Raw genomic sequence first — 19,760 nt, 5'->3', positions numbered from 1 at the left:
TTCACATTAATGTAGTCCTGTGTAAAGAGGGACAACATGAACCAGGTACTTTTTTAGAGCACACCATCAGGCTCTACACAGGGCAGCTAGAGCACAACACATTAGAGTGCTCTACAAAACACATCCCTCTAGTATCCCTCACCAGCATAGTGTATATAGGTCCTTAGTTTCCTTTCTGGGCTTCATTTTAAAGGAGTATTAACACTACAATTATTTATACGGAGAGATTTAAAAAACAACAAAAAAACCCACAATGAAATGCATAGAAACATGAGAGGAATTATTTACCTTTGCAAAAAAGCTCTAGAATTAACTTCAGCAAAACCTTTCAGATAAGCTGTGAGTATAGATTTAGAGGCAGTATTACCGTTTCCAGCAGAAGCATATAAGTATCTGTTTCCATTCTCTGGACAGACCTCTGATCATCTCCTATTTCACTATCCTAAAACAATTTAACATGGAGGAGAGTAGGGCATGGGGGCAGCACTACTTTTAGAAAGGAAGCTTGAAACTGAGGCCTTCATCCAGAAACTGAAAGCCAGCCTCTAGATAGGAGGCTGCCTGTGAAACTCTGGATCCCCCCTGCAATTATGGGGTATGCTGGGAAACTGTTTAAAGGCAATAGGTAACTTGTAATAGAAAAGGAATTTTATCTACCATACAAGTGTAAATGCCAGAAGTTGCATTTTGTGTTTGTTTATTGTGTAACTTGTATGTTTGTTCTCCCTTACTATTTCATCTTTGAATTTTTTACCCCAAGCAGATCTCTGTTGTGCAACCCGTATGGAGTATATGTGCACCAAAGTGAGCTGATAACTGGGTGGCTGGTTTCATACCTTCGGGGGTGATGAACCAGAGGGAAAAAGTCAGAGACTCTGGTAGTTAAGAAGTTGGGGAGGATGGATTAGGCGAGACTTGGGACTGGAAGGACTGTTGGTGTCGCCCTGCTGTCACTAAGCTGGGGGAAGCCAGGGTGAGACCTTGTGCTTGTGGCAACCTACCGGTTATCAGGGATCTGAGCCACAGCAGCACAGCATTAAGTCACCCCAAAGTTACAGGGCAGGCAGTGACAGAACCCCTTACCAGTTTGGGTGATTCCTAAAATATCACGTACACATAGATGAAGCCATTTCTGATCATATATAAGCAAGAGGAAGTATTTAGTGAATGTCTCTCTAGTGAACTGTCTTTCAGGAATGGATCAAAACAACCCATTTAAGAGTAGACAGGAAGAGATGAGATGACTGTAACAAAAAAGAGAAGAGGATCAGGTCATGTAGAGGTATATTAGAGGGTTTTGGCAGCTTGGCTAGGAAGGAAGAAAAATGAGCATTCACACATCCTTTTATTCTGAAAGGGAAGAAGGTTGCCTGGCTGAGGAATGATGAAAAGCAAAGACATTACAGTAAAGGGTATGATGGAAAAGATACAGATTTACCTGTCTAACTCCTTCACTGTTTCTTAGTAGCCCAAACCCTTTTCTTTATTTTCTGTTGTATGTGTCAGCCATGCGACTCCCCACTCTGATGCCAATTCCTATGCTTCAGTTCCACTTCACCTCTTGCTCTTTTCCTAGTCATTAAGCTTTCTCCTCCTTTGAGTTCTCTGTTCTTATATTTTTTATTGTGCCTTCCATCCCCACCACTCACTTTTTCCAGTGGTTCTCAATCTTTTGGGGTTCAGGACCCATTTGAAAATGTTTATGGCCTGTCGTGACTCAGTAAATAGTCTGGGGGTGGGGGCCCTGGGATGGTGGTTGGATCCTGCCCTCCCAGGGTGGTTGGGTCTTGCCAGGCACTCACCCCACAGCGGTGGCTCCTGTGCTGTTGGGCTGGCTGGATGTGGCTCTCCACTGCGAGCACTGCAACCTCCAGGGTTGCAGCATCTCTCTGGTTTACCACTCCCAGCCTGACTGGATCAAATGAGAGTCGAGTTGTGACCTGGCTCAGGGGGTTGCAGTGCCAAATCACTCAAATTTGGCCTACCCGGACATCTGTCATCGTAACGTCTGGGCCAAACCTGAGTGGTGCTGGGACTCCAGAGGTTGCAGTGCCTGGAGCAGGGAGGCGAGCCCAGCCAGCCCTCTGGGACAGGAGCCACAGAACTGACATGCAACTCCCTGAAACATTCTGGCAACCCGAATTTCAGTCCTGACCCACGGGTTGAGAAACTGTAGGCAAGAGAGGGCTGCTGCAATAAGGAGCTTTGAAGGGTGTGGGAAGCCTCATGTAGGGAGGGAATCAGAAACTATACCTCCATACATCACTACTATTGTAGGCTTTTACCTTGAACATCTGGATCATCCATGTGCTCCTGCAAGCTTTCCAGCACTTTTTTTATTTCACTACTGGCAACACAGTTATTACACATTGCCTTTGACATAGAGCAGCCTTCTTCATGCTTCTCAGTCTTGGACTGAAGCAGCTCCAAGTCCTGGCTTATATCAGGGAGTGGAGGGCGCCAGTACAGGAAAGTATTAAAGACATCCTCAGCAGACTGGAACCTTGAGTTCACTCCCTGGCAATTGCTCACATGACAGTCTTTAATGCCTTCTATCACACAAGCAGTGGTTTTGTCATTCTGGGACAATCTAGTCAGAGCCTCTCCAGGACTACCACAACTGTTCGAACTTCCTTTCAGTAGGTCTGTCCTTGGGCTTTCAACACAGATCAAGGGGTTGGCTTCTGCTGAAGTCCCATCAGTTGACGATTCCAATTTAATTTCTATTGGTTGTTCTGAACTGAGAACAGAGACATAGCATTAGGAAAATGAAAGGTAAAGACCCTAAAACAATACTTTTCAGTTAAAAGACACACACTGTAGATAAGGCAGCAAGAGCAATTACAATAGGTGTAGCTATTCTACTTGAGGACAAATCCTGCTTTAGAACTACTTGTTTCACCTCTAATTTCAATATATTTTCCCCTCCTCTCTCCCCTTGCCCTCCAAAAAATTACTGGTGAAACATTAAAGTAGCTAGATTAAATCATGTGGCAATTCATCAGACCTATGTGTAGCCCACATTTTACACCATTATTGAAACTACATCTGCGTTACCAAAGGTCTTATTTTTAGTCACATATATTAAACACAAGATCATATCAACTAAAGCTAGAGACTTAACTCAAAGATTGTGGAGGAAAAAATGTTTTGTCAGTTTTCCTCTCCCCTTTCGCACTTCAACCATAGCTTTACCTGGAGGATACAATGTTCGTACTGGCAGATGTGATATTTGCATTGTTGCCTGGTTGGCAGGAACTGGAAGTCACATCCTGTGCTGATTGTCGGATACTGAGGGTCCCATCCTCCCGAATATAAAGGCCAGCACTAGAAGGGTTTGCGAAGGTAGAAATAAACGGGCCTAGAGACTGAAAAGCAGCTTGGCGAACCTGGCACAGTACAAAAATAAACAAGTGACATATTTTGTAGCCATGCTGCCTTTTGGCAAATTGTTAATAATGAAATATGAAATGTGGCTCAAATTTAGCTCTTACTATATTAAGTAGTAATGTACAAGGTTATACTTTGCTATTATCTAAGTTTTTCAGAGTATGCTATTAAGCCAGTCCTGGCTTCATTTATTACATTTTACTACTAGAGTTTAATCAGGAAAACGCAAGACATCAGAGTAAGGGGGTTTAAGCAGCAAAATGTGTTAGTAAATATAATTCATCTGACTTATTTAACTTTTCACTACAAAGTTCAAGTCAAATCACAATTGTTTCATAGACATGATCCAAAAACCCTGTGCACCCAGTATCGTGACAATGAAAATGCTTCTTTATTCTTACACAGTGTTAAATGTAATCTCCATTATGACATTTTCAAAAAAAATTTAAAGGACCATCCCCACATTTGACGGGCCAAAATTTAGAAGGTCCAGAATGACACCCAACTTCTAAGCATGAATTTTACATTTCTAAAGTGTACATGGAAACTAAAAAGAGCAGACCACATACCCATGATCCTAACATATCCAGCTATCAGATTTTGGTGGTGACTGTACAGCCCATGTAATTGGATTTTAATCTGTCCTCTAATTTTACAGGGTATGCATGTGTGCCTTAAGGAAGCATATGCATGTTGCATCCATACTGCCCTCAGTGTCCTCCATTTCAGGGACCAAGACTGAGAATTAACATGTGTGCCTATACAGGAGACCTACCTTTGCTATTAAGCCCCTGGTTTGGCCACTTAAAAGTCCTTGTAATTGAAAAAGGTAGCTTGCCTTCATGAATTTCTTTTAGGTCAGAGGTACCTCCCCATCTACTTACCCATCTGCAGGGGTCACTGATAAGATTGATAAAGAGAGGGGACAGCTTGCTTCTGCGAACTTCTGGGGATGTGGTGTAAGAAACAGCCATAAAGCATTCAGCACAAGCTTTTCGCATTCCCCAAACACTATCAGAGCAGAGTTCAAAAAACTTTGGAATCTGTCAAAAATGAATGAAACTATAGCTAATCAAACAGATATTAAAGCTGCAGTACAAGATACCACTTTCTGTCGGTTTAATTACTTGGAAAAAGCAGTTGGTAATAGTTTATGTGCAATGGGTGAAAAAGAATGTGAAAGTAGTGACTTAGAAGAAAAATAATTATAATTATATTAATTATTGAAGAATTAAAATTTCCCTCCCCCATTCATCTCAGTTGTGTCTCGCTAACATTTAAATTACGGGGAGGGGCATAAGGAAAATTAGTAATAGGCTTTCTTTTCTGCGAACATATCTTGGTGTAAGGATAACTTATTAAGCATGGGAAACTAATTCTTTCCAGTCTGGGGAGGGTCGAGGGATAGGAACAGAAAAATCAGATCACTTTAAAAATACTCTTGTGCTTTTACCTGTGCTTATTAAAAAAAAAAAAAAAAAAAAGTATGTTGGAGGTGAGGCATAAAACTGTTAACTTGCAAAACACACGATCTTCCTATTCAGTACCAGACCAGCTCCTCATTTGGAATTACTGCCTCAGGAGCATTCAAGTCAACTACTGGGTTTAGCTTAAGAACACCCCACCACCACCACCACCCTTTGTTTTTTTTTCCTCTCTCACACTCTCACAAGTTTCTGGGATTTTATTTAACAACTCTAGCAAAGGGAAAATAGCCAGCTACTCGCAGAAGAAAGTAATCTGTTTTAATTAGACTCTTGCAAACACCTCTGTGTTTCTGTTAAAATGCTATTTTATACATATCTGTACAGCAATCATACTCAAATCAAAATTGATTTTTCCTTGCCTTTCACTAAAAGCAATATAGACACAATATTAGAGGCACCAACTGTGGTGTTTTATCAGGACTCTCACTTGCAATAAGTACAGCTAGCTCCTGCACTGACACCTAAAAACTACTCACTATCACCTAAAGAAAAGTGAATATTGTAAGTTAAGCCTACTGTTTGGGTGCATCTTTTATACAATATCAGGATGAGAAAGAAAATAAACATTTAAAATATAATAAACTTTAATATAAAACTACAAAAGTTGCCAGAGCACTCATGAATAGATACAAATCATGAAATTATTTTAACTCAATTTTTTACCATTGTTGAGATTTCAAGTTGATTGTTTCCTGATAATTTAATAAATTCACTGAAAAGAACCCTCCCTTATTGCATAAACAGTGTCTTAAAAAATAAATTGAAAAGTCTCTTTTAAAAAACAAACTTTTGCCACCAATGGCAACTAAACCAGTGAATCAGGTTTAAATTTAAGAAAGAGTTATCCAAAAGTTTGTTCTTTTGTCTCAAAGAAAACTAAATGTTACTATCAGTAATTTCCTTGTTAAAACATTTCAGTTGTAAAAGCAGATATGGAAGCTCAAGCAAAATACAAATCTTTTTGTATATCTCTAAATTTTACATACCAAAAATCTCTCTGTGGCTTCTTGTCCAACTGCATTACAAATATCGCCAAAGCTAGCTGCACAAACCTAAAAAAACCATAACAATAAAAGTTATGGGTGAACTCCTGGCCCCACTGAAATGGGAGTTTTGCTACTGACTAGAGTCAAGAATTTTACCCCTTATTGTTCACTCCTAAGAATCAAATTTGGATTCAATAGTTTGCATGTCTTTTACAATACATAGTATTTACAGAATTTAAATGTGTCAGTAGGCTAAGGCCTCAGTCCTGAACAAGAGATTGATTAGGGCAGCCCCCTGTGGTACATACACAGCACCGTTGAAATCAGTGATACCCCTAGGTTGGACCTCTGCATCAGTGAGGAATCTCATCAACTTCAATGGACGCTGAATGGACCGCAGGGGCTCGCCACCTGAATATTTTAAAAATGTGAGCAGAGGCTGTCAAAAATGGAGAAGAAAAAAAAAAGCGTGCGCAGGTCAGTACTTAAGTGTATTGACAAAACTATCTTCACTATGGCCCTGACTGGCTTAATTTCAAGCACACGCTTACACGGTTTGCTGAATCAAGGCCTATATTTGGCTCAAGCTAGGGGCGTAGGTACCTCATATTCATGAGCATTATTTAAAGAAAACACACACAATTTAAACAAACAAGGAAATTCCTTTACATTGAAAAAGGAAAATCGGAGGCACTGTTAAAGTCTGAAATTATATTCCTATGAATACTTTGCTTAAAGATAATTTGATGTAGATGTTAAAAATACTGTCGAATGTACTTGAAGTCTTTCAGTTTTGAAACAAGTCATACTAACCTTACGGACTTGGAAGAGTTTCCCGTCACCACACAGCTCGCAGAAACGGGGAAGTAGCATACGTTCAACAATAGTTTTGCTCAGCATAGAAGCCATTTTACAAATTATCTATAACACAGAAGGGAGGGGGGAAAACATTAGTGTAACAGTCACCAAGCACTTTTACTTCAAGTTTTCTTTCTAAAAAGAATAGTTCTGAAAGCAAAAGGCAAACTACTACTTTAAAATACAACTATTGTATGAGTTAAATTGACATTGTTTTTGCTTGCCAGGAGTTATTAAAACTACAAAATCCACGGACACCATACTATTATGCATAACATTTCTGTATTAGAAGATTGAGATTTTATTTTTTTAAATTGCGTAGTATGAGTTACAGAAATCAACAATTTATATATGGTTTAATCCAAGGATTCTCAAACTATTTCATAGTGTGGATTACATTTAAATATATGTGACAGCAGTGTTGGAGGACCATACCAGGATTGAAGCCCCCCTGTGGTAGATGTTGTCCAAAACCCACAATCCTGAAAAAACTGCAGCACATGCTTAACTTTAAAAATGCAAGTAGTCTCCTTGGCTTCAATTAGTCAACTCGGGTGTTTAAAGTTAAGCATGTACACAGCTCTTTGCAGGAACAGGGCCTAAACTGAAGACCAAAAAAAAAAAAAAAAAAAAGTGAGTTTGTCCAACCACAGGACAGACAAAGGGAAGGACGGACAATGGTAACAATGATTAAGACAACATGGTTATATAGGTTAGCTAGTGCACAACTCGATGGAATTCAGATTCAGTTAGCTGTTAGTTTATAAACTAACAGCTTTAAAAAACCCTCATTAATTCAAGCTTCTGTGTGAAGTTGTCAATTTCAAAGGTCACCACAAACTATGTTACCTGTAGCATTTAATTACTTTAGCCATATACACTCTTTCAGCTGTCTTTTCAGTGCAGTGCACGAGGAGTCCCAAATTTGTGACTAGAGAGAGAGGGAGGGCTTACTGGCTTCCACATGCCTTTTCATTGATTAGGTCAGTGTCCCACAGAGCAAGGATCGCATACTGATACAAATATTATTGACTGAATAGAACTCTACATTTTAATATTTTCAAAAAAGATATACTTTCTACCTCTATAAAAACAAGTACCACTCCCAAGAATATTCCATCTTTGTGATAGAATGCCAAATAAAAACTAAGGAAGAATACCGTACAATCCCACTTTTTAAATGGAACTGTCAATCCTTCAAAAAGACATCTGGTATTCAGATGTCACCCTGGAAGTCTGAGTAATAACCAACTCCCAGGCAAGGAAGGGGAATCTAGCTGGTAAAGCTATTTTAGAGGTCAAGTGTCAGAGGTCCTTGCTGAACCCAAATTTGATTTCTTGTAAGTGAACAGAATCTGCTTTTTCATCAAGACACTTGAGACCTAAGACTTTAATCATCATTCATACTCTCTATAAAGTTAACAAGAACCAGGGCAGAAATCTGAAGACTTCAGAAAGAGATCACTGAGGGAAATTATGACCTTTGCAACAATTTAAGGGATGCTGCCAAGTGTTTTAATTTTATTTGCTCTCAGTTTCTAACAATCTTTTAGCACTTTGAAAATATAAACTCGGATTCTGATCTTTTCCCAAATATGGAGAACACTGATTTTTCCCTATGAATTTAATTGCACTTGTAATTAACATAGCTTTTGTTGCTTGCTTACTTGCTTGTTTGTGCATTAACACTGTGATGTCAGCATTACTCTGGGACTGTAGATTAAGTGATGCTGCAGTCAGAGGAAGGGGCACAAGTTTATAACAGAGTTCCTATTGGAGCATTACATACCAAGAACATTATATACAGAAAAAATATCCCTTTGTTTAAGGAAACTATTAGTAATTCCATCACAGACAGTTAAGCCAACTGCATTATAATTTCGATATAGGTAATTTTGAAGCTGTGCTGTTTGATGTTGTTAATGGCACAACGCGCGTTGATGACAATAATGAAAGTTTGGGGCCCCAAGGGGCCCAATACTACAAGTTACTAATGACCCCATAAGTTCAAGCCTGAATGGCTTACCACATCTGAAGCTGGCATTCCAAGCTTAGAGAGGATTTTAACACTGGTTTCTAACTTCTCAAAATAATGGCCAATACCATCTTGCATCTCTGTTTTAATCATAATTCTAAGGTGTTTTTTTTTCATTATATCAGGAATTAATTCCATTCCAGAAGGTTTACAAAAGAGGACTTTGATCAACTCACATTCCTTGATCTAGAAATGTTTTACCAGCACTGGCCGAGACTGAAAGACAGCAAATTCCAGAACTCAAGTTAGTGTAATTTTCATTCACTAGTTTTGTTTTTTTAGGGGGTGTGTGTGTCTGTTTAAATCTCACAGGCAGACATGCATATTGAGACACTGGAAAGGGGCTGGGAAACTGGTCAGTCCTTTACAGAAAGATCACTTGTAACTGGACAATTGAGAAACAGGTAAGTGACAGTACAGGCAGAATTAAAACTAACCTTCCAGTTAACTAGTTTACTTAATTAGCAAGTTAAAAGTTTGAATATGAAGTTCATCTCCCAGATCCTTGCATGGACCAATGTATACACCAATTAAAAAAAAAAAAAAAAAGCGTCCAAATAGGGGATACAATTTTAAAACAAAAAAATTCTTCTTCACAGCCACTTACATTCACTGCTTCCACTTTGTACTCATCGTCACTGTCTGGAGCAGACAGGTCCAACAGAACAGGACACACCTTATTTTCAATATCATTTTGAGCAATGAGTTCTTGTTCTAGCAGTATCAGCAGTGCTTCCTGACTTGCTTTTCTAACCTAGTAACATGCAAAAGAAAAGATCAGAAAAAACACACTGTAAACGCAGTATTTTATGAGAACCATAAAAGTGAAGTCAATATCTGTTCTCACTGAATGGAGTGCAAAAAGTCGAGGAAACAGTGAAAAGCTAATCAGTTTTAATAAAACTAAGATATTCTTAGTAATAAACAGAAAAACTTGAGGATTTTAAGGGGACTTTTAACCCAACTTTGGGTACTAGCCTACTGGTTGGAGCACTGGACTGGGACTCAGGAGACTTGGATTCTATTCCTGACTCTATCATTGATCTGCTGGGTGACCTTAGGAAAGTCATTTCCAGTCTCTATGTCTCAGTTCCTCCATCTGTAAAATGGGAATGATACAGATGTCCCTTGTAAAGTGCTTTTCAGATCTATGTACAAAGTGCTATATAAGATCTAAGTATTATTATTACTAATAGAAATTAATGTATAACTCCTCCCTATTGTGAAAAGTCCACATGCCAGACTGAATTAACTATACAACTTTTACAGTCTGAGATTTCCTACCTGGTTGTTAGGGTCTGTGAGGTATCTCACTACAATGGGCATAAGGTAGTCAGAAAATGCTGTTGGGAAGTTTGGTCGACTTTCTTGCAGAAAAATGGCAATGGGAGGTATTTGTTCCATCAGTTCCGTCCGTACAGTAGGCTCTGACAGCATAGAGAAAGTCAAAACGGCTTTAGTAAGTTTAAAGTTAGAACCAGATACATTCAGTAAGTAGCATTTCCTCTTGTGAAACTATGAAAAGCAAAAAAAAAAGAAATCCTGTTTTTTGAAATGTCACTATTTAGAATATCTGTGTTTAAAGGTCAGCTGAGAAATCGAACGGTCTCAAATATAACCTCCCATCAGCCCAAGACACTTAGAGCCATATTTTTAAACAAATGGATAGCTATCTTTCTTGAGAATCTGGCCCTTTTCATGCATTATAACTAATTTCCTTACAGCTTCTGCGTACTAGTACCTCATTTATCTATGAGCCAATGCATGTGGAAGTAGCTAGTAGTCAAAAGGAAAAGGGATATAGGTTATTAGGTTAGGGATATAAAAGGGTTATTTTTCACACCGTTTTCCTGTGTTTTGCTAAGGTTCATTGGATTTTTTTCATCTTTTGAAAAGCATCCTGTACATTCTCAGGTGTAGTTTAATAATAAAAATAACATTAAAAGTCACAACTGGGATATAGAAAAGTACTTAGATGTTTTCTGCATTTTTGCACCAGTGTCCCAGACAGCGTACATCCCAGAGGTTGGGGACCTGTGCTTTATTTTCCTACCTTAGGCATGCATTTTTTCCTACCTTAGGGGCAACATTTTTTAGTCCCTCATAGAGCGATAGAGAAAGCAATCAATCACTAATTAATAGTTAAACTTTGCCATATTAATCATGTAACTACTGATAAGATAGAGATGTATTTTAAAAGCTATTTCTCCCTCATTGCAATTAACATTTTTCAATTGTTTTTAAGACAGACAGGTTTAAAAGAAACAAGCAGAAAAATATCATAGAAACGAAACTTTAAACAGTTAACTAGTTCAGGCGTCAACTCAGCACATGATAACCCAAAGAAAGCAATCACATACAGAAGTTGTCATATTAAATATACATAAATTATATGTGACCAAAAAACACTCCCAAAACCGTATGTTAATGCATATGTTAAACCAACCCCCCACAAACATCAGGAAATTCAAATACTAAATTCTTCAATCCATGTTAACTTGCCCACAATAATATACACAGTAGAGCAAAGTGTGGGTGGGCTTATGGGGGAGGGTTACATATATTTTTACCCTAACTACTCTAAGTAAGTATAGAAATGTTTTGGGAAATAACTTTTTTCAATCCTGGGTGCTTAAAGTTAAGCACCTAGATCTATTCTTAGGCACCTGCATTAAGTGGCCTGGTTTTTAGAGGTCCTGAAAACCTGCTGCGCCTGCTGAATTCAGTGGAATTTGTAAGTACTCATCGCTAATTTAAATGAAAATATAGTTTTAGGGGCAGGATTTTCAAAGGAACCTAAGGGAGTCAAGCACCCAACTCCCAGAGAATTTTAATGGGATCTGGGTACCTAAATCCCTTAGTACCTTTGAAAATCCTAGCCCTGGTGACTAACTAGGCGGAAGATTTGAAATTTTTGGCTTAAGTTTTTATGTTTGTACTTTTTCTATGTACAGACTTTGCCTTCTGATTTTTTAAGTCAGGAGCTGACTTTAAGAAAGAGCCCATAGAGCAGTAAGCAAACACACAGAAGTTAGTGTTCCAATCGCTATGGCTCCCATATGGCAAAGCAGTTAACGACTTCCAGAGAAGAATTGTCCAGTGGCTAGGTCACTGGACTACAACTTGGGAAACCTTGGTTCACGTCCCCACTGTCTCCAAGCCTTCCTGTGTGACCTTGGCCAAGTCTCTTAGCTTCTCCACGTCTTAGTTCCCCACGTGCAAGATGGTGATAAACAGCACTTTTTACCTCTGGGATGTTATGGGATAAATACATTAAAGACTGTGAGATATTCAGACTCCACGGTAATGGGTGTCATATAAAATACATAAGGTACATTAAACAAGTGTGTTTTGCTCAATCTACCCTGTGCTTTAACACATTTACATTCCTTCTTCCTCCTCCTCTGAAGAGCCAGACAGATCAAAGATATACTCCAGAATGTGTATATTTCTAAACTAAGAGTTCATTGATACACCTGACTGCTAAGTGTTGCATGGTGGAACTGCTGCCAGAAGCCATGTCCTTCAGTCACTAACAGACCTTGCACCTCTCCAAAGAGAGCATATATCACATACACAAAGATAGAGTGGAGAGCTGAATAAAAAGTAGGTCACAAGGTGTTCACGGTACATAGACCTGTCTCTCCTGCTCAACAAACCCTTACACAGTATTTGTCAATCCAAACCAAGCAGTAGTAAGTTTTAAAAAATTAAGAAATTGAATCTCAAACCTGCATCTTCGGACAGTCTGACCACTATCTCCATTACCGTCAAGAAATCTTCTTCATTATTACTGAAATCTCGAAAGACATCAAGTAGACCTCTGGCAATAATCTGTCTGCGAAGGGACAACATAATGTGCACTTTAACATCCTGCTGACAGCTGGGGGGGGGGGGGGGGAAGAGAGGGGAAGGGGCAGGGGAGAATATCATAAAAATGCAGGGCTCGAAGGGATTTCAAAAGGTCATCTAGTCCAGTCCCCTGCACTGAGGCAGGCCAATATTTATAGACTATCCCTGACAGGCATTTGTCTAACCTGTTCTTAAAAATCACCAATGATGAGGATTGCACAACTTCCCTTGGAAACCTATTTCATCACTTAACTATCTTATAGTTAGCAAGTTTTTCCTAATAGATCTAACTACCTATACTGGGAGAACAATTGATTACCGTCCTCTTTGTAATAGCCTTAACGTATTTGAAACTTCTCAGGTCCTCCTTCAGTCTTCTTTTCTCTAAATGTACCCAGTTTGCTTTAGCCTGTCCTCATCGGTCAGGTTTTCTAAATCTTTCAGCATTTCTGTTGCTCTCTTCTGGACTCTCTCCAATTTGATCACATCTTTCTTCAGGTGTGGTGCCCAAAACTGGATACAATACTCGAGCTGAGGCCACCAGTGTCAAGTAGAGTAGGACAATTGCCTCTTGTGGTCATACATATACCCCAGGATGGTATTCGCTTTTTTGCAAATGCATCATATTGTTGGCTCACATTCACTCTGTGGTCCACTATCACCCCCAGATCCTTTTCAGCAATGCTTCCCTCTAGACAGTTATTCCCCAATTTGTATTTGTACATTTAATTTTTCCCTCTTAAGTGCAGCATTCTGCACCTTAAAAGGATGGCCAATCTTCTTTTTAAATGTTCAGGCATACAGAACAGGTATGCAGTATGGCTACATCCCAAACCAAGTGTAGAACTGTGGGATTTAGATGTCCTATTAAGGTGACCAAAACTGAAAATTGGGCCCTTGTAGAAATTATGTACAGCAATAATCCTGTTTCTACTGCAATAAAAACCAAAACAAATATGCATTTAAAAAATGGACAAGAGGTATAGTATCATAATATTTTATTCTTCATTTAAAATCCATAATAAGATTCAGAATAAAATAAAAAAAAATTAACATCATGACTAGAAAACTATGGGGAATAAAGTAACAATGCAGAAATTTCTAGCCTCACCTTTAAGAATATTAGTCTAATTGTCATGTCCTTACCGATTAAATATATTCTCACTAAAAGCATATTTTTCCAAACGAGCAAGCGGAGTCAAGTTATCCTGTCCCGGAATGTCCAAGAATGCAGTTATCCTCATGCTATCACAATCTGGTCCATAGTCTTCAAACCCAACTTTAAAAACAAAAACAAAAAACATGTCAGTAAGAGAAGAAATCACAGCATTAAATACATCTCCTTGGCAGCATCCCTTTTAGAAATATTCTGCATAACAGCGCCAACTATCAGTACAGTGCCGAGAACTGCTCAGATAGAATCCAACTCTTCACTTAGAGAGGTCAGTGACCACACCCCCATGTACTTCAACAACTAAGCTTTAAGGATGAATCCATAAGGGAAGTCAGTCTGATTGAAGTAAATGGGAATTTTAACAATGACTGCAAAAGTCATGATTTGTCCCTTATACGTAATATAGATTGAGATTTCCAAAGCCACCTAGACACATTTCCCACTGCAATTAATGAGAGCTGTGCATCAAACTTCTGTCGATGGTTTGAAAGCCTCAGCCCTGTCTGGTTTGTATTTGGAAAATGCAAAACTCCTTCATGTAAGTGAAGTTCCCTTTTAAGGCTTACTCTATGCTGTAAAGTTTTGCCAAAATAGCTATGTCAGCTAGGAGTGGGGGAAAATCATACACACCCAACCAACATAGCTACGTTAGCAAAATCCCAGGTGTATACTCAAAGATACAAAGAGAAGAGTGCTTTTGAACACAATGTCATTCAGGGAGGTGGTGTAACTACACCCACAGAACTGCTTTTGCTGGTATATGTTGAATATCCACTAGGGGACTTTGCTGGAGTAGCTATGCCAGCAAAAAGCTCTTTTGTGTAGACACACCCAAAGACTCAAGTTACATAATCATCTTTTTGAAACAGCGATTCACCAAAAATGTGATTGTGATTACACGGACAATTAAATCCAGAATCAATTTCTATAAGCTTTTTATGTTTTTTGGAAATAGCGCTGCCTTAAAGCTCTCAATATTTGTGTGCATTCCTGAGTGCTATTCAGTAAGTACTGTCAGATAATATCTAAGAAACTTGTCTTTACCTGTTGCTAATAATTCCTTAGATTATTAAAAATGAAAAAATAATCTTACTTTTCAGTTTCTGCTGTTTGCTTACATTTTGCCCCTCAGCTTCAGCAGTGAAGACTATTCAGTTTCACTTTCAGATTCTCATGCTCAGTACTACAGAGTTTACATCCCAAACCCTGTAAGTGAATGTTTACATTCAAACAAAAATACTTTTCATTTTTCTTTAAGCCTTGAAGATATTTATATGAATATTAGGTTTTATAATGGCTTTTTTTCTTAAACACATTTCAGAAAAAAGAAAAAAAAAACACCCTGATTTTGTCTTGAAAAAAATGAATATTTGTTTAAATTTTGACCAAGTGTTGACATTTTAGGGATACACATATCACAAGAACCTAGCAAACTGTTTTGGTCTTCTTGGAAGAAAGAATTTTATCTGGGGTGTATATCCCACTTCTATAAAAATACTGCTGATTTGACTCTAGCGCCCAAGCCAAAAATCAGCTATCCAGGGGCTGGGGGGGAAGGAGAGAGTTCTGCAAATTTATTGTGAACCGTGTGATATGTAGTGTAATTCTTGAAGACATAGCTCCTGGAATCATGCAATTAGTTACATGAAAATCTTATCTTTCATTTTAAAAAAGTTTCTAGCCCTTGTGATTGTAGAGAAAAGCTTGAAAACAAACGGTAAAGGCTCAAACACAGAAGGCAAATACAAAACCCAAGATTCATTTAAAAAAAACCCTCGTGATTATAAAGTTAATCTTGTGATTTTTTGAAGCTTAACACTTTTTGCATGCAAGGGGTTGAAACACTAATTTGGATAATTTTAAGCAAATCACATAGGAGTGGCTAGTATAATGATAGAGTGGGAAAGTTACCATTTATTTTCATTGTTGTATGCAGTGTTGTTGTAGCCATGACTGTCCCACGATATCAGAGACACAAGGTGGGTGAAGTAATATCTTTTACTGGATCAACTTCTTGTCTCTCTCACCAACAGAAGTTGGTCCAATAAAAGATATTACCTCACCCACCTTGTTTCTCATTTTATTTTCAGGCAGGCAATGCAGGGTGGATCAGAATTTCTGTAATAAGTACTAGTAATTTTCCCCTACTATGTGGGCACATTTGGGAGTTTTCCTCTGAAGATACATAAACATCTCCATGCAAGTGGGATTTTCTTGTGATTTCAGACTCCTAACAATGTTGTTACCCAAACAGTACTCTGCCAGTATTTGCCCTCCACCACATCTGTTGTCACTGGTTTCTAGTCCTGTAAACATTAGAGACCACGCATAAATAATAGATATAATTTGATCCACTGGATAAGATATTTCTAACCTCTGTCCTTAAAGAAATAAACTTTAACAGCAAACTAAGCTGCATATAGTATAATAAAGATGACCTCCATTCAGCTATACCTTCTATTTTGTCCCTTGAACTTTAAATCTTAGTAAAATGATGTCAATAGGTGCAGAAACTGTACACAGAGCCCACATATATAGTATAATTACGTAATTACTGTGATCATAATTACAACATTGGTATTGGTTGCACCAGAATTCCTCACTATACATCTAAGGAAGTCTCTCAAACTAGTGGAAGCTTTCAAAGAAAAAGAAATGATAAATGTTACTGTTGCATATATAAAATTAAGCAGCTCTTAAGACAACACAATAAAAATATCAAGTAATCAGTTATTTACTGCACTTATTGATTAGGTATATTCTGTTATGCTTTAATTTTAAATTGATGCATGCATAGTCTAATGGATTGTGATCTAGCATCTCCTGGCTCCGACAGACTCCATCAATGGACTTTGGGGTGGGATATTCACATTTGACCCAGTCCTACTCCAAGTGAAATCAATGGAACTTCTGCAACATACTTCAAAGTGAGCCAGAAAGGATCTTTTATCACTTCTCAGTTTCCTGCTCTGTAAAATGGGAAGAATAATACTTAATCTGCCTCACTGGGACATTGTGAAAATTAACTGATTTATGTAAAGTGCTTTGAAGAAGTAAAGCTTTATCTTAAAGTATTTTGTTTAAGAAGAGTACTTTCCCAATAGCTGACATGCCAATAATTAAAATTCCTCCAAATGGGATGTTACAAATTGCACAAGACTGCTTTATATTCATTAAATATTTGTTATATCTGTCTATTCATATTCAAATTTGGATTTGCCAGTACATTAAAAAAATTATATCTACACTGTCATTTACACTCTCCAAGCTATTGGATACAACACTCTTCACAGGGTTCAAATGCTTGCATTTAATAAGGATAAACACCTTCACTTCTGGTTCTCATCCTTCATTTATTACAGCATTAGGTTTAATAAGGTCAACACTTTCCCCAAAGACCTTCTTAACATGTGCCTTGATATAACAAACTTTGGCTCTGAACCACATTAAAATTCGCTACTACCAATGACAGTGTTAGAGTGATACTGCAGTGTATATAAATACTAGACTGATATGGATGGGTATATTATTTGGAGTATCAATCAGCAAATGTTAAAACTATGTAGATAGCTATTTTCAGAGTAATATGAAATAACAACAAAATGTGAAGTCACTGCGAAATGCCAAACTTGCTTTTTACTCTCTCTCTCCCCACCCCACCCCCATTCCCCCACAATATGCATCCTAGGGAAGGGTGTCTTTTTTCCCCAACCTCACAGAGAGGTATCCATCAGTAATATTGGAGAACATTTGCGTACTACAGAAAGGGGCCCATGCCCCTCTAGTATCATCATTATAAATTAGGGCTCTTGGAGCATACTGCAGACTTCCTGCCAAGAGATAAAACTAAATTTAAAACAACAAAAAAGTTGGTTTCAGACACAGGATGTCCTTCATATGTAGGGTCAAATTCTGCCTTTAGATAGGCACACAGCTAATTTACTTCAAAGGGAATGGTGCACACACAGCTGATGACAGAATTTGATATCATAGTCTCTTAAAAAAAATAGAAAGCTAGTTGGCCTCTTCTACTGCAATATGAAGTTTCACAGGAAAATATTCGAACAAGAGACTGAGTAAGGGCTGAATCATGCACACAAAGCAAAGCAGAAGAAAACTGGGATTAACGTGAAGGCCCAATTTTACTTGTGCACATTCAGCTACCACAAACGCACCCACAGCCACATAACTGTACACGCAAATTAGGCATGCTAATATTTATTGGGTTTGTGGGTTTTTTTTAAATAAGGGTCTGAGTATTTTTTCTGTTGATATTTAAATCATCGAACTACTTCACAACTATCTTTTACAGATATGGCATTTGAGGGGGCAGTATAGCAACACAGAGATATACTACTGTGCACAGGTGACCTATAACCTGGAAACTAAAATGTACTTCCACTTAACTAGCCATTACTGCTTCTTGCAGGTGGCATTACTAATTATTTTAGAAGCAATACCAGCCTACAGATAAGTATCCTTTAATAGGTTTGCGATTTGTATCAAAAAACACATTACTCAGACCAAAGAAGGATTGAAAGTGGTGAAACACACTTTCCAGATTAGTGTAGCAAACATCAGATCAATTTAAGATCATAAGATATGCCATTCTCAATAAGACTAGTGCTCCATCATGTCTAATATCCTAACTAACAGTAGCCAAACCCTGATGCCATCACTAAAAGCTCTGAGTAAGTTATGCCCTGTGTGGAAGGTGCTTGGAGCTCCTTCCTGACTCTGCAGCAATCAGTTTACATACTGAAGCATGAGATTTGATTACTCTTGTCTGACCTGCTATAATGAGAAATACTATTGATAATAAAGGTTGTTCTTTTTAAAATCCAGACATATTGAACATATTTCTACAGCAGTGAATTCTTTAAACTAACATGTCATGTGAAGTAATATTTATTTTAATTCATACTAAATTTATCAGCCATTAATTTTATCAAGTACCCCTTTGTTCTCGTATTAGAAAACCACATTAAAATGAAGGAACTGACCAGTTGCCACTATAACCTTCATAATATTGACTATTGCAGTAGAATTCCCTGTAACTCTGATTGCAACAAACAAACAAACCAACCAACCATGGTTCTATGTTCTAAAGTTTACTGCACTAGCTTGTAAATATGTATGCACATACTTCACTTTACTAACTTGAGTAGTTGCACTGATTACTCAAATTACTAAAGTTAAGCACATGCTTAAGTGCTTGCACGATCCGGGCCCTGAAGAGCAGCTACAGAACACAATGCTTTTGTTACATACAGAATGTAAAGAGTTAAATAATCCTAGTTTTAGCAGCCTCTCAACTCATACCAAATAAATTCCACCATAACTCTAACCATCTTCACTGACCTTCTCTGGACCATTTTAATCTCAACTCTCTTTCCTAAAGTGAGGAAACCAAAAGTGCACACATTACTCTGGATATATTGTAAGCATGTTTAAAAGAAAATACAGAAAATCATGAACTATTATTTCTAATGCACCCAATAGGCTTTCACCATTGCTGACACACACAGGGCTCACAGTTCCATTCAACTATCCACTGAGAGGCCTAGCATATTTTCCCACTTAGAAGATCAAGTGGACAAGTTCAGAATCCATCAGTGTATAGGAAATTTAACTAGTGTAGCCAATGTGCACCAGAGAAGTTGAATTTAATATATCATGTGACCGTCCCAAAGGTACTTAAATCTCATATCCTGCCATATCCAAACAATTCAATGACATCAGCAAATACCACCATCTCATTGCCCATTTTCCCCACCCAATCACTAATAAATATATTAATACCAATACCCACCCCTGCAGAACTATTAATCTCTCAAAAGAGCAAAGAACAGTCATTCCCTACATTTTTCTCACCTACTCAGTTTTTAAATCCACCATTAAACTTCATTTCTTAACCAGTATTTTCTTCAGTCTTACAAAAGGAGTTTTTAAATAAAACCCTATAGAATCAGCTTCAT

The 19,760-nt window shown here is 38.0% G+C and overlaps 1 protein-coding gene across 3 annotated transcripts in view; it reads right to left on the bottom strand.

Annotated features, from left to right (window-relative positions):
* The window catches only part of LOC141997418 (serine/threonine-protein phosphatase 4 regulatory subunit 1-like), a 39,337-nt gene that overhangs the window by 14,992 nt on the left and 4,585 nt on the right, over positions 1–19,760 (bottom strand). For 2 of the 3 annotated variants that reach the window (XM_074969782.1, XM_074969781.1), the window contains exons 3-11: positions 13,755–13,887; positions 12,488–12,594; positions 10,041–10,183; positions 9,364–9,510; positions 6,677–6,784; positions 5,864–5,929; positions 4,275–4,433; positions 3,196–3,389; positions 2,286–2,740 (exon numbers count right to left, since the gene is read on the bottom strand). In XM_074969782.1, coding sequence (XP_074825883.1) covers positions 2,286–2,740; positions 3,196–3,389; positions 4,275–4,433; positions 5,864–5,929; positions 6,677–6,784; positions 9,364–9,510; positions 10,041–10,183; positions 12,488–12,594; positions 13,755–13,852 — 1,477 coding nt within the window. In that variant the 5' untranslated portion in view covers positions 13,853–13,887. Of the gene's footprint in view, positions 1–2,285; positions 2,741–3,195; positions 3,390–4,274; positions 4,434–5,863; positions 5,930–6,676; positions 6,785–9,363; positions 9,511–10,040; positions 10,184–12,487; positions 12,595–13,754; positions 13,888–19,760 lie in introns of those variants that run through there. The other variant, XM_074969784.1, reaches the window with a different exon arrangement.

The sequence above is a fragment of the Natator depressus genome, chromosome 13 (assembly GCF_965152275.1).
Source record: "Natator depressus isolate rNatDep1 chromosome 13, rNatDep2.hap1, whole genome shotgun sequence".
Classification (NCBI taxonomy): Eukaryota; Metazoa; Chordata; order Testudines; family Cheloniidae; genus Natator; species Natator depressus.
The sequence above is the reverse complement of the archived record's forward strand: the minus strand, read 5'-3'. Positions and strand labels throughout refer to the sequence as shown.